This window comes from Chiloscyllium punctatum, chromosome 16 (assembly GCF_047496795.1).
Source record: "Chiloscyllium punctatum isolate Juve2018m chromosome 16, sChiPun1.3, whole genome shotgun sequence".
NCBI classification, from domain to species: Eukaryota; Metazoa; Chordata; class Chondrichthyes; order Orectolobiformes; family Hemiscylliidae; genus Chiloscyllium; species Chiloscyllium punctatum.
The window spans coordinates 21,512,190-21,528,200 of record NC_092754.1 but is presented as its reverse complement, the minus strand read 5'-3'; the positions used below and the strand labels follow the sequence as shown (position 1 = coordinate 21,528,200).

Genomic DNA, 16,011 nt, shown 5'->3' with positions numbered 1-16,011 from the left:
TCCAATTCCAGTTTTACTTTTGTCCTTGGTTAAACCTAAATCTAATTTATTTGCTATTTCTAAAAGTATTGCCTTTTTCTTTCCTTCTCAGCTTCCTTAGCAAACCTGAGAATCATCTTCAAATCTCAGAACCTCTTTAGCAATTTTAAGAGCCATTTCTCTTACTTTTAATTTAATCACCCACAAGTCACAGAAATTAAACAAATTGCCTCACCTACGTTTTATTTAAAGATCTAGGACACTAACATGCAAGTGTTTAAATCGGCTGCGATTTTTCATGCCCCTAAATCTATTCAAATCTGTTTAAACCAGTTCAGATCATGGACCCGAGCCCCCAAACTGTTATGACACGGGGTAAACCCTCCTGCTTAATTTAAAACCAGCAACACAGAAAAGATTTATCCTGTGCCGTAATCTGTAAAATTTCAAATGGCCAAGAGCTGTTTAAAGCAAAAATTAACTTTATTTCTTAAGTATAACAGAGAATAATTAACTAATGACTATGTACAAGTCCTTATTCTAACCTATCTTTTACCTTCCCCTCTATAATACTAGTCTGACAAAACTCGCAATTAAGATTTACAAAACATATCTCAAAACTAGGCAGCTGTTGGTTCTTCCATTTGGATCATTCTGTGTCATCTTTTCGTCTTCTTCGGAATTTCTGTGTCACAGGTTACTGATCGGTAAAGGTACTTTTAAGACAGCTATTCTTCAGACAGTCTTTTACATGCTAGGGCTTGACAGCTCTCTTCTCAACTGTTCAATTTTCCCTGGTCTTATACCCCAAGAGCATTGGATTGTGTCATAGGCTTTTAAGATTGTCAATATACTAAATTCAAACTGGACTGGAGTTTGGTATTTTTCAGGGTACAATTTAAACTGATGGGCCAAATTTGAATTTGTTTTTGTTTCCAGGCAATGAGCTAACCAAGAGTTACATTGTTACCTTAATGAGAACACTAGTTCTGCTGTTTTTAACTCTCAAAGTACACCCACATCTTCATAACACCTGTCTGAGTGTGGAAGGCAATGTCTAAACAATGACTGACAAACACTGCAGAAAACTGTTTAGCATTAGAAGACAGCAGCAGAATAGCTTGCCTTTAGGCTGAGCATACACGAATGGAGGAATGAATCTTGGTCATATTGTACATCCCAAAAATCAAAATAATTCACAATTCAGCTTACATGCAGCGTAGGCCTTACTATCCGACTGTAATTGGTCAAAATGAGAGATATGCAAAATCAGTATGTGGCAAGATAGGTTAACACAAGCTGTGGGCTACTGTCAGTCAGAGACAATATAGAACATTGAAAGTGATAAGCTATTTGTACCTTCTTGTCTTCATTTTCTACACAGTGAGTCTTTCTAGTCATTAGATCACTTCCTCTACTTAAACATAGCCCCATATAAACTGTATCTTTATTTTCCTTCCCAGCTTTTCAGAGGGACCATTCCTTGGTCATCCTTCTAGTTCAATGTTCAGTGGCCAAACCTGTTGCAACAGTAAGGCAGTGAACAGCTGCTCATTTGTTGCTTCACATACCGCTATGCACAGCCCAAAACATTCCTCTCACCAACAAGGTACAAACATATGAACTTTACCTTTATCTGTTTGTGGCGTTTTCACCTCTGTAAAGTGCACAAGGTTATTGGGTCGCATCATTGCGATGGAACGCGCTGTGATTATTAGTCGTTGGAACACTTCTGGATCAAGATCACGACCATCCTTGCTCCAAGTATTCAGGATTTGCACAGCATTGTTCAGCAAAGCTTGATCCTGATCAGACAAAGAAATTAGTAGTAGTTGAACACATCTTGTTTAAGATATGATGATTCTGCTACTCAAATATTACAAGCCAGTTGAATGCCTGCCTATCTTCTACTCACCTCTTTTCTGATATTATACAGAACACTTAGTCTCTTGCTCATAAAAGAATGAAGGGAAAATGCAAGAACAAATTTTGGCTTGAAATTTTAGCTCAGTTTGAAAACTGAAAGCTTCAGCTCAGTCCAGTGTTTTTTAATGTGTCAAACATTCTGTATATCTGCATTACATAAATATCTGCACTAAATATTGCAACCTGCCCAATGTCTGACTTGCGCTTAAAGTCAGTGGAGGTGACATAGCAAAGGCTTCCCTTCCTCAGCACAATAACAAACACATAGCTTCACAGACACAGTCAGTGTTTAACGCACTCATTAGTGTATGAAGAGCAATTCATCAGACACACTCACCTTGTGATTATGATAACTGCCACGACTGTTGTGTAAACTTGCCAGTAGCCCCTTGGTTTGCTGTTGAACAGTGGATGGAGTTGGCATCGATAACAAAGTAGTAGCCAGCTCCAAAGCTGTCTGCTTGTTTTTTTCCTGGGAGAGAACAGACAGCCATTATAAACATACTCTCTCCTCTTTTCTAAAATGTATTTTTGTGTAATTTCAGATTGGACATCCATTATCCTAATCCCATGACCAGTTGTCCAGCCATCCTCAAATGGAATATTTAGAAATGAGAAATCAAAAAGAATTTCTAACAAATAAAAAGACCTTTCCCACTAAATTAGTGAACAAAAAGTGAAAAGTCCGCTCCTCTCCCCATATTACAAAAAGACAAATATGCTTACCTTCTCTGTTGAAGATCCAACAGCAAAGCAGCTTTCTAGCACTTCCATTGAGCTCACCACCAGCCTACAGAGAAAGGAAAGTAGTGCTTTCAGATTGATGAACTCCTCAAGGTGAGGTTGGGGGGGGGGGGGGGGGGGGTTGTAGAGGAGGTGGGGGAAGGAGAAGGAGAACTGCTTACTATTAAATAGTATGTAAAAGAACTTTTTGATACAATCTAAAGGAACATACAGTATCTTTAGGTTTATTCAATTATTTGATTGCTGTAACAGAAAGTAAAAATAACAAAACAGAAATAAGAATGCCACCAATGACACAAAAATTTATAATGAGGTTTAACAATTCCCTCCAAGTCTGAAACAGTCCAAATGCTTCTCATAATTAAGAGCTTGTGGACCAGTTCTGAACACTGTAGCCACTTCAGTTTTATATTTGAATCTGAGTTCAAGTCCACCTCAACAACAAAAAAGCAGCCTTGCAGTGAAGCCTATATCCCAAGAATGAGCTCGATTTCAATCAAGGATCACAGATGTAGACTTGGAATATTAATAGCAAAATTAGTACAGTTCAGAGAGAGCATTTCAAAAACAAAGGAAAATGATTATAATAACATGATACAATTAAAGTTGACAAGAATAATTATAAGCTTCAGACGATGGTTTTCAATGCAGAAACAAAATTGCAACAGTGACAAACATGTTTGAAAGAGATTTTAGTGATTTGAAACAATTCTGAAGGATTCTATAAATTTATAAACCTAAACCCAGCAGACACCACATGAGGACACGGATGCACTAAGTAAAATGCAAAAATAATTCTAACTTTACGTCTGAAAGATCAACTCCAATCACTCGACTCGTTGTTGTATCGCTCAATTCCTTCAACAGCATTTGATTTTCTCTACCATGCAGAAAACATTTTCCATTCTATGTACCAATTGTTTCAGTTCTAATCACAATTTTGAAAACTTCTATCAGCTTTTTTATTCATCGGCATAACCCCTGAAAGGCGAGTAACAATCAGATAAACCATGTGGTACAGACTGAATCTAACTGAAAACATATACATGAACAGAACACCACCCCTTTACTCCCACAACTTTATTTGCCATCTTTATAGTAATTATACTGCCAGTTTCATGGATATAGCCATTATACATGGATCATCGCCCTACTCCACTCTTTTTTTTAAAAAGAACATAGAACAAAGATCCAAAAAGGAGACTTTCACTTAATCTTATCCACAAAGTAATTAATTGCCCATGTTACCAGTTTATTAGCGACAATGCCAACATCATTCTAAATCCAGTTATATCAGTCTCACCAAGGACATTCTCCTTATGCTTTTTCTTATTCTGGCATTGTCTGCAAAATTGTGATAAATTTACTCAAACACTTGTCCAAGTTATTAAAGCTTTAAATCATTAAGACCTTTTTTTGTACTCCTTCACTTCTGGGATCTTGTACACATCTGATTTTAATTATCCACCACTGTTGAACTATGTCTTTGGCATGCAAGGTCCTATGCTGCAAAATTCTTTCAATTAGCCTTTCTGTTGACACTTTCCAAAACTTACCGCTTAATTAACTATTGATCATCAACCTTAAAATTATCTCATGTGAGTTAGCATGAAATTGTGTTTGATTTTGGGTGTTTCATTACTTTAAAAAGGATGTATATAAACATAATTATTGCTGAAAGTGGTTGTTATTGTTGAAAGCTCAACCACTCAATTTAGTCTAAAGTTACTTGTCAACATACCACCAACAGCGATAAAACAACCAAAATACGAATAGCTTCAAAAATTGCATACACATAATCAACTGATAGTGTCACTGAATTAGACGAGACAATAAGACACAATTATTCACATGCACAATGATGAAACATTCGAAGTACAAATGCATGACATAACTGAAGACAATTTCATTGATTTAAACAGGTGTCCTGGATTCAGAGTTACTTTTTGGAAATTGTGACAGGTTCAAATGACTATAATTTGTATGGTTACTGCTGTTTAAACAGTGAGATGCCACAAACAAAGACACAAATGCAAAAGAGAACAGGATAAAGAGAAAGGAGGGATACTAACCGGTCTAAGGAGCTTAGGGATTCAGTTTCACAACTTTCAGGAACAACAGAAAAGAAAACCACGTGAGAACTTTAAATAAAATAAACACAATCCTTTTACTTTTTTTGAAAAAGAAACTGAAAGAGAAGATGAGCAGCCAAGCATGCAAAACCTGCACACAGAGGATGGGATGGAGTCATGCAATGCAATTGCTCGGAAATACTTGGTCATCTGCACAAAGCAGTGTTCTCACCTAGGAAGGATGGCATGCCTATTGGAGACAGGTACTTTGCAATTCTCAGCTCTTACATTGACATGATTCCACTCAGTGCACTGCTTGTCACTGTAGAAACGGACTCTAAGTACAAAAACATATTTGCACTTCTCAAGGTATACAAATTCATAGGGGAGACCCGGTGGTGATTTCCCCAATAGAAAAGCTACAGGAGATTTTAAAAAGTGCAGTTGGGTTCCCAATTCGAGCAGGCAGGGTTGATACATAGCTTTGTGCGTCAACTCAGAAAAGACCTATAACATTCACAACAATTGCAGCAACACTACACAGGCTCAAAACACTCAGGAAATATAACCATTTAAGTTCATGAATGCTACTGGCAACTTCAGCTCTCACTTCCTTCTTCTCTTATATTTAAAGATCTCGATATTTAAAGAGCTCACTGATGGTCAGTTCAAGAAACCCTAACTGCCTAATCTCCTCTCAAGTGCAAATAAACACGAAATGTCAAATTCAGAACTTGCTAGTCTGAGGCTTATATTCTAAAACTGTTTTCAGATATTAAGTTGGTAACAGTTTTCTTTAAACATCTAGAAATTACAGTGAACTATTAAAGCTTTGACAAGGAGCCATCAATTCTATAAGTTAAATTAAAAACAAAAGACACCATTTGTGTCACTCTTAGGATCTTAGGAGAAAGAAGCCCGCCTTCTCTTTCTTTGGTTCAGGCCAACAATGTCCCATTTCTATGGTGCCTTCAACAGTGAAACACATTGTATGCCTCGGAGAAATGAATAAAAAAAAGTCAAATTTTATCTCTAACCCAAGGATGACATACTAAGAGACGAAAAAAGAGGAATTTTCAAGGAAGATATCAAAGGCTAAGAGACAGAAGGGTTTAGAGATGCAATTACATGGCATTAAGCTGAAGTGTCTGAATGCATATTTGTCAAAGTTAAACAAAACAGGTATGATGGGCAGAAACACAAGAAGCCCCAACTAAAGGAAGTTCTGAGGTAGTACAGGTAAGATTTGCAAAAGATTACAGGGATAGAAAAGGTAAAAGACAGATAGTGATTTAAATTGACTGCAGCTGGGAATTAAGTTTAAGGCATTATCATGCAATTAGTAAGGAGGACTCAGTGGAAAGTATGATACAGGCAATAGTTTCGGAGGAGGTTAAGTATATTGAGAGTGGTGAACGAGGGGTTGGGAAAGACTGGATTGATTCAAAGAAATGAAGAGTTTCAGAGAAACAGGAGTTAAGTTGGGTGCAGTTGAAGTTATGTTGCAGAGCTGCTTTTTGTGAAGGGGACTGAAAGTTCAACTTAGCAGTTAATCAACTGCCAAAAGGTGCAAAGAGTCCAGTTCAACCAGACATTGTGGTGGAGAAAGCAGACAGATTCAAATGTAAAAAACATGGAATTTATGGTGACATTACCAATCGGAATTTGAATTATTAGTGCTTAATTGAAGGAAACTGGAACAGACCGGATATCGGTCAAGCAGTCTGTTAACAGTGCAGGATCAAAGATGCCTTTGTTAGAGAGAATTTAGCTATGATTGAAAAGGCAAAAGATGAACCATGACAGGTTGGGGCATAGGTGTGGTACAAGGACAATGGAGGAAAGCTTTAAAAGGAGACTTGCTAGCAGTTACACATATCGACAGATTAATGAGAGAAAATAGATCATAATCTCAGTCATACAGAATGTCATTTGAGACTTTTATTTGGTCTATTCTGATGCTGTGAAATACAACTTGAGAGAGATTCAAAATGCAATTGCAGGAAAGTTAGCACAGACTTTGAGGCAACAATAAGAGCCGAATGGGATGTCTAAAACTGGGCAGTAGTTTGCAAGGTCAAAGATGCAGGAGATGATAGCTTGGGAAAGAAACAGCACCTAACAAACGGAATAACTTACAATGGTGGCTATCAGAAAATAGAAGGCAAGTAATTTTATTTACAGAATACTGTGACTGAGGACAAGGAAGCTGGTTCATGGATAATTTGGGTTTGGTGAGGACTAGAGAAAGTGAGGACTGCAGATGCTGGAGATCAGAGTCGAACAGTGTGACACTGGAAAAGAACAGCCAGTCAGGCAGCATCTGAGGGGCAGGAGAATCGATGTTTCAAGCATAAGCCCTTTCTGATAAAAGGCTTAATGTTTGAAATGTTGATTCTCCTGCTCCTCAGATGCTGCCTGACCGCCTGCGCTTTTACAGCACTATACTCTTTGACTGGTGGGGACAGGTCAATGAGAAACCCGAGAAAGATGCTCTTTCCAAGGCTTGTTGGGAGCAGTTTATGGAGGTGAATGTGGAGATGATGGAGGTGAAAAGGAATAGGTGCAAGGGACTGAAGGTAAGGAAACAAAGAAAATAGGAGGTATGAATCATTTGGTTGCTCACAATTGCTCTGCCATTCACTATAACAGCTGATCACCAACTCAGCACACGGTTGCTGCATTCTGCCCATACTCTTGGATTCCTTTACCCCTAAGAGCTATATTTAATTTCCTGTTGAAAACATTAAATGCTTTGCTATCAAATGCTTTCTGTGATAGAGAATTCAGTTGGCTCAACCACTCTCTGGGTGAAGAAATTTATTTTCCTTGGTCATAAATTGCCTACCCCATATCCTTAAACAATTGCCCCTGGTTCTGGGCTCCTTGGTAATTGGGAACATGCTTCCTGCTAGCCTGTCTCCTGTTAGAATTTTGTAGGTTTTTTTTAATGACATAACACCCTCAATTAGCATCTAAGTTTGCTCACTGAGCTGGAAGGTTCGTTTTCAGACGTTTCATCATCATACTAGGAATTAGTGAACCTCCGGTGAAGCGCTGGTGTTACGACCCGCTTTCTATTTATGTATTTAGGTTTCTTTCAGTTGGTGATGTCATTTCCCGTTCTGTTTCTCAGAGGGTGATAAATGAGGTCCAAGTCAATCTGTTTGTTGAGAGCGCTCCGGTTGGAATGCCATGCTTCCACAAATTCTTGTGCATGTCTGTTTGGCTGGTCCTACGATGGATGTGTTGTCCCAGTCAAAGTGGTGTCCTTCTTCATCTGTATTTAAGGATACTAGCGATAGTTGGTCATGTCTTTTTGTGGCTAGTGGCAAGTTTTCTGCCTGTATGCCCATTGTAGTGTTTGCTACAGTCCTTGCAAGGTATTTTGTAAATGACATTAGTTTTGCTTGTTGTCTGTATAGGATCTTTTAAGTTCACTAGCTGCTGTGTTGGTAGGTTTGTGGGCTACAATGACGCCAAGAGATCAGAGTAGTCTGACAGTCATTTCTGAGATGTCTTTGATGTAGGGGGGAGTGACTAGGGTTTCTGGACAAGTTTTGCCTGCTTGTTTGGGTCTGTTGCTGAGAAATTGGTGGACTGTGTTCACTGGGTACCCATTCTTTCTGAATACACTGTATGGGCGACCTTCTCTGCTCTTCATACATCATCTTCAAACATGCAGACAAAACGCGACCAGAAATCCTAGCCACTCTCCCCTACATCTAAGACATCTCAGAAATGACTGCCAGACTACTCAGACCCCTTGGAATCATGGTAGCCCACAAACCCACTAACACACTAAAACAGCAGCTAATGAACTTGAAAGACCCTATACAGACAACAAGTAAAACAAACATCATTTACAAACTAACTTGCAAGGACTGTAACAAACACTACATTGGACAAACAGGCAGAAAACTAGCCACCAGGTTACATAAACATCAACTAGCCACAAAAAGACACAATCAACTATCACTAGTAGCCTTAAATACAGATGAGGAAGGACATCACTTCGACTGGGACAACACATCAATCCTAGGACAAGCCAAACAGAGATATGCATGAGAATTCCGAAAAGCATGGCATTCCATACGGACCTCTATCAACAATCACATTGACTTGGACCCCATTTACCACCCTCTGAGAAAAAAAACATGACAACACCAATCCAAGGAAACAAAAACAAACAGAAAGCGGGTTATAACACCAGGGTTTCACCAGAGGCTCACTGATGATGTTACTTAGTACAGTGACAAAACATCTCTAAAATAACCTTCCAGCTCAGCGAGCAAATTTACATCCAGAATCTCAATTTGAGGTACAAATCTCAAAACTCGCTAACACCCTCATTATTCTAAACTCCATTAAATATAGTCCTGACTGATCCAGTCTCTCTTCATATGGATTAGTAGTGCTGGAAGAGCACAGCAGTTCAGGCAGCATCCAACGAGCAGCGAAATCAACGTTTCGGGCAAAAGCCCTTCATCAGGAATAAAGGCAGTGAGCCTGAAGCATGGAGAGATAAGCTAGAGGAGGGTGGGGGTGGGGAGAGAGTAGCATAGAGTACAATGGGTGAGTGGGGGAGGAGATGAAGGTGATAGGTCAAGGAGGAGAGGGTGGAGTGGATAGGTGGAAAAGAAGATAGGCAGGTCGGACAAGTCAAGGAGGCAGTAACTGAGCTGGAAGTGTGAAACTAGGATGAGGTGGGGGAAGGGGAAATGAGGAAGCTGTTGAAGTCCACATTGATGCCCTGGGGTTGAAGTGTTCCGAGGCGGAAGATGAGGCGTTCTTCTTCCAGGCGTCTGGTGGTGAGGGAGCGGCGGTGAAGGAGGCCCAGGACCTCCATGTCCTCGGCAGAGTGGGAGGGGGAGTTGAAATGTTGGGCCACGGGGCGGTTTGGTTGATTGGTGCGGGTGTCTCGGAGATGTTCCCTAAAGCGCTCTGCTAGGAGGCGCCCAGTCTCCCCAATGTAGAGGAGACCGCATCGGGAGCAACGGATACAATAAATGATATTGGTGGATGTGCAGGTGAAACTTTGATGGATGTGGAAGGCTCCTTTAGGGCCTTGGATAGAGGTGAGGGAGGAGGTGTGGGCACAGGTTTTACAGTTCCTGCGGTGGCAGGGGAAAGTGCCAGAATGGGAGGGTGGGTCGTAGGGGGGTGTAGACCTGACCAGGTAGTCACGGAGGGAACGGTCTTTGCGGAAGGCAGAAAGGGGTGGGGAGGGAAATATATCCCTGGTGGTGGGGTCTTTTTGGAGGTGGCGGAAATGTCGGTGGATGATTTGGTTGATGCGAAGGTTTGTAGGGTGGAAGGTGAGCACCAGGGGCGTTCTGTCCTTGTTACGGTTGGAGGGGTGGGGTCTGAGGGCGGAGGTGCGGGATGTGGATGAGATGCGTTGGAGGGCATCTTTAACCACGTGGGAAGGGAAATTGCGGTCTCTAAAGAAGGAGGCCATCTGGTGTGTCCTATGGTGGAACTGGTCCTCCTGGGAGCAGATACGGCGGAGGCGGAGAAATTGGGAATACGGGATGGCATTTTTGCAAGAGATAGGGTGGGAAGAGGTGTAATCCAGGTAGCTATGGGAGTCAGTGGGTTTGGGGAATTAGTTTGATAAATCTTCATTCCACTCACTTCATTCTTAGCCATCCTTCCTTCGATAAGGAGATCAAAACTGCACACTAAGACCCCATATAATTGCAGCAAGGAATCCATACCCCTGTACACAAATCCACTTGCTATTAAGGCCAATGTACCAACTGTCTTCTTCACCACATCGTGCACTCCATTAGTTTAAGCAACAACCAGGTCATATTGTGCCTCATCTTTTCCCAATCTATCACGATTCAGATAATAATCTGCCTTCCAGCTTTCGCTAACAATGTGGACAACCTCATATATCCACATTATACTTTATCTGTCATGCATTTACGCACACGGAGTCATACAGCACAGAAACAGACCCTTCAGTTCAACTTATCCATGCCAACCAGACACCCCAATCTGACCTAGTCACATTTTCCAGCATTTGGCCCATATCCTCTAAACCCTTCATGTTCATATAACCATCCAGATGCCTTTTAAATGTTGTAATTGTACCCGCCTCTACCACTTCATCTAGCAGATCATTAATAAACCACCCTCTGTGAAAAAGTTACCCCTCAGGGCCTTTTTAAATCTTTCCCCTCTCACCTATGCCCTCAACTTTTGGACTCCCCCACCCTTGGCTAGTTACCTTATCTATGTCCCTCATGATTTTAGAAGCCTCTATAACATCACTCCTCAGCCAATGATGCTCCAGGGGAAAAAGCCCCAGCCTGCTCAATCTCTCCCTATAACTCAAACCCTCTAGTCTTGGCAATATCCTTGTAACCTTTTCTACACCCTCTCAAGTTTTACATCCTTCCTATACTGGAGACACCAGAATTGTATGCACTATTCCAAAAGTGGCTTCACCACTGTACAGCCACCATGTCCCAACTCCTATACTCAATGTTCTGGCCAATGAAGGCAAGCGTACCAAACACCATCTTTACCACTGTCTACCTGTTTCAAGTTTCAAGGGACTGTGAACTTGCACCCAGAGGTCTCTTTGTTCGGCAATACTTGGTCATTCCTTGGGCCCATCGGCCCTTTTGATCAAGGTTCCATTGTACTCTGAGATAATTATCTTTACTGTCCATTACACCACCAGTTTTGGCGTCATCTGCAAACTAACTAACTCTCGCCTCCTATATTCACATCAAATTCATTGATATAAATTATGAAAAGCAGTGGATCCAGCACCAATCCTATGGTACACCACTGTTCACAGGCCTCCAATCCAAAAAACAACCCTCTATCACCACCCTGTTTCCTACCTTCAAGCAATTTTATATCTGGTTGGCTGCTCCCACTGGATCCCATGTGATCTAACCTTACTAACCAATCTAACATGTGGAGTCTTGAATGCTTTTCTGAAGTCCAAGACAACACGTACCACCCTGTCTTCATCATCTTCTTTGTCACCTCTTCAAAAAAAATTTCTACTGCCTTTATACTCTTCTACAGATTTATTCAATCTCTGTTGTCTATACCTGACATATGCTTCCTTCTTATTCTTGACTAAAACCTCAATGTCTCTAGTCATCCAACATTCCCTACACCTACCAGCCTTGCCCTTCACCCTAATAGGAATATACTTTCTCAGGACTCCAGTTATCTAATTTCTGAAGGCTCCCCATTTTCCAGCTGTCCTTTTACCTGCAAACACCTGCCCCCAATCAACTTGTGAAAGTTCTTGCCTCATACAGTCAAAATTGGACTTCCTCCAATTTAGAACTTCAACTTTTAGATCCTGTCTATCCTTTTCCATCACCATTTTGAAACTAATAGAATGTGGTCACTGCTGCCAAAGTGCTCCCCCACTGACACTTCACCTACTCTGCCTTACTTCACAGGATTAGGTCAAGTTTTACATCTTCTCTAGTAGGTACATCCACATGCTGATTGGAGCAGAGAAAGCATCAGAGGATCAGAACAGCAAAGCATGGTGAGATTTGGTAATGAAGGCCACATTCCTAAAATGGTTGCTTTGATGCAGTGATGGTGCCAACTATAGTCAGCCGCAGAGGCTTTGGTAAAGAGCAAGATGGTGCCACTAATAACTCAAATTTAAATCCAAACAAAATACCAATGAACGCATTCAAAATAAACCTCAAATTACAGTAAGCAGTTATCTTTTGACCAGAGTTCAAAGGGGTGAAAAAGATAGAAAATCATTGGTAGGTCACTGGCCTATCAAGCTGTTCTGCTATTCAAACAGGTTATGGTTGATCCTCTACTTCAACATCATTTTCCCCCCTTCTGCATATTTCTAATGTCATGAACCATAAATATATTGACTTCTGTGTTTAATATGTTCAACAAATGGTCTTCCGAACCCCTAGGGACAGGGGACACTGAAGATTCATCACCCTCAGTGAAGAAATTCCTCCTCATCTCAGTGCTAAATAGCCTGCCCTTATTCTGGCATTGCATCCCCAGCATCTGCACTCACCATCTAGGGAGAGCATGCTATGCCTATCTATCAGTCTTGCCCTGTAAGAACTTCATAAGTTTCAAAGAGATCACCTCATTCCTTGAAACTCTACAGGCCAGGTTTCTTCAAATAAGACATGTTCACTATCCCAGGGTGAGCCTTCATTGTAATCCCTCTAAAAGGAAATAAAGCTCTCTTTAGGTAAGGAGATTAAAACCATATTCAATACTCCAGATGCAGCCTCACCAAGGCACTAATCAATTCCAGCATGACATCTTTATTTCTATACCACAATCATATGATGATAAAATTCTATTTGCCTACTTCGCTGTTTGGTGCACTTGCATGCTAGTTCTGAGCAACTCATGAAAAAGGTTATCAAGTTCCTAACTTCTCATTATTTAAGTAATACTGTACTTCTGTTTTATTCTACCAAAGTGGATAACCTCACATTTATTCACATCATATTTCATCGGCGATGATTGCCGATTTACTTATCCTTTCTAAATCTGCTTACATCTGTCCCATCTAGTTTCTTGCCAACAGTAAATTTGGCCCCCAAACCCAAAGCAGTTATACAGACTGAGAACAAGATTGTGGTCACAGCATGGATTCTTGCAGCAATCCAGTAATAACAACCTGCCGCCCTGAGAATGACCCCATTCTTCTTACATTTTCTTTCTGCAAAGCAATCCTGCCCTACGCTGGGTCACAATTTTGAAACTCCCTCCTTAGTGGAATTCTGGGTCAACCCACAATATGTGGACTGCAGCAGTTCAAGGCAACTTACCACCACCTTCTCAAGGGCAAATAGGGCTGGGCAGAAAAAAAAACATTCTAACCAGCCAGCAATACCCACGTACCACAAATGAATTTTTTTTTTTTAAATGAAATTTTCAATCCATACTACCTACAATCCCATGTGCTCTAATTTTGTCTAGTAACTCTCTATATGAAAAATAATTATCAACTTGAAGGAACAATACAAAAGGTGGATAACAGGAAGGGAAGGAACAGGACAGACATGGCTGGAAGTGATCAAGAGAATGAAAAAGAGAACAATGCAACACAAGTGACAGACTCTGACCCAGAACAACTGTCAAAATATACACAAAGGAATGGACAGAGGGGATTCAAGTGAAACATACATATCAGAGATTAGGACTAAAATGTTCAGTATTGTCGACAGGACAGAGGAAAATAATTTGAAAGTTGGTGAATGAAATTACTATTTTTGGGTGTCTTATTACCTCCCAATTTAACTATTTTAGGAACACTAAAAACACATGAATTCACTTAAGAATATAGGAACTGCAAGCTCAGGACAGTCTGAGATCATGCTGTAATGAAAAGCTTTCACATATCAGCCACACACATGGATCAGCGAGAAAAAAACTAATACCCAGACTTTGGTTACAGAACAAATGTTGCAAGAGAAACAAAATCACGCCTCATGTAATTTGCTTTGTATTGTCAATCAAATTTTCTCCAATTGTAATTGAAAAGGTAAAATATGTATTTTGACATCTATTATTCAGTGGAATCTAATTTACAATGTCGTCAATTTTATGCACACCATTCTTCATTTGTTCCTCACCAACTCAGAGCAGGAAGTTATTAAGCAGTTCACATAATTTCAAGCAGTTGCAGCTTTATGCTTACCTCTCAAGGACAGAACCGCTGGTGGAGGATGGAGTAGTTGAGTCCACCTCCCCTGTGCTGTTATTCTGGCTGACACTTGGAACAGCAACATTATTTACAGAGGCTGATGGGAAATCCTCTGGAGGTTCATCAGGCCAGCCAAACTGCTCTTTTGTTTTTCCATAGATTTTTATTGAATCTACCATTGTAACCCCAGCAGGATCAACTGATGCACCAACTGCAACGTCCAAGGAAACAAAAAACACAACTTCAAAAACTTGAATAGAACAAATCTATACACCGACAGTTAGGAAATGAAGATGGCTTGGTTTTCAACCTCTACAGTGCTGGGGGCTAGGAGAACACGAACGTATTTACTCCAAAAAGCAGAAATATCTAGTATTTGTTATGGATTTAATCTCATCAGATATTACCAAGAAAACTAGGACAAGTGAGTTAACCAAGCTTATACCAGCTACAGAGAGCTCCTGTGGGGCAATGGTAGTGTCCCTACCTTTGGACCTGGCTGGCCAGTTTCAAGTCCAACCTGCTCCAGAGGTTTATCATATTATCCAAATGGGTAATTTAAAAAAACATACAAGACTGCTACAGCATTATAAAATTACAAAAGAAAATTAACAGTTGATCAGTGCAGATGGAAAGCTATGGATCCTGTACTTCATTAACATGTTTTATCAACTTTGATTGCAGCGTTTCATTGACAGGTTATAGTTACCAAAAATGGTTAGCTTTTTATCAGCCTGAAGTGCTTCTTCACGCGTAAATGGATAGTCAAACCAACGAGCTCTTGTCAAGTTCAATTGCATTGTGCGACCAAATATTTCAATATAGGATGGTGCTCTCTCAATGGCCTGTGTCCCAACTTGGATCCGCATCCCTGTCATAACCATGGTGGCGTTGTTGTTGACACCTTCCACTGTAAATCCACCTGGCTATAAAACAACAGGAATAAAATCTGAATACCAATCAAACAGATCTAATGGAGAGTAAATCTGTTTTACTACTGCCCAGTTACTGACTTTCATCTGGTCCACCAGTGGACACTGACATCTGACAGCGTAGATATGCGGGAATGTCTTTAAACATGACATAATTTACCTCAACCCAGATTGAGCACATTTAAATTAACTCCAATTAACTAAATTAGAATCTTGTTACAGCAACATGGTGGTATAAGCTGGAACATGGTTAATTTTGAACAACACAATTTATTATGTTTTGGGGGTGCACTGCCTAAAAGGAAATTGAAAACAGATTCAATAACTTCCAGTAGGAAATTGATATGCTTGAAAAGGAGAAAATTACAGTATTATGGGGAACGAGAAGGGGAGTGGAACTAATTAGATAGTTCGATCCTTGTCATGACGAGCCTGGGCCCTACTTCTGCACTGTGTCATTCAAATATTTACTATTTACAAGCTTTCACAACATACTAAAAGTTTGGTAGTATGTCAACAAACAGATCAAAAATGTGCAAAGCCATTTTGAAAGGAATTGGTGCTAATCGCCAAAGAATCAGTGAATGACACCTAGTGGTTTGCAGATGACACCAAAATTAGTGGTGCAGTGGACAGTGAAAGTGTTTATCTCAGAGTACAATAGGAC

At 40.3% G+C, this 16,011-nt stretch overlaps 1 protein-coding gene across 10 annotated transcripts in view; it reads right to left on the bottom strand.

Annotated features, from left to right (window-relative positions):
- The window catches only part of ubr4 (ubiquitin protein ligase E3 component n-recognin 4), a 198,092-nt gene that overhangs the window by 91,098 nt on the left and 90,983 nt on the right, over positions 1-16,011 (bottom strand). For 7 of the 10 annotated variants that reach the window (XM_072586453.1, XM_072586462.1, XM_072586455.1 and 4 more), the window contains exons 48-53: positions 15,122-15,338; positions 14,407-14,623; positions 4,722-4,754; positions 2,632-2,695; positions 2,243-2,377; positions 1,610-1,784 (exon numbers count right to left, since the gene is read on the bottom strand). In XM_072586453.1, the coding sequence (XP_072442554.1) occupies positions 1,610-1,784; positions 2,243-2,377; positions 2,632-2,695; positions 4,722-4,754; positions 14,407-14,623; positions 15,122-15,338 (841 nt within the window). The remainder of the gene's footprint in view (positions 1-1,609; positions 1,785-2,242; positions 2,378-2,631; positions 2,696-4,721; positions 4,755-14,406; positions 14,624-15,121; positions 15,339-16,011) is intronic. The other 3 variants (XM_072586458.1, XM_072586460.1, XM_072586461.1) reach the window with 1 other exon arrangement.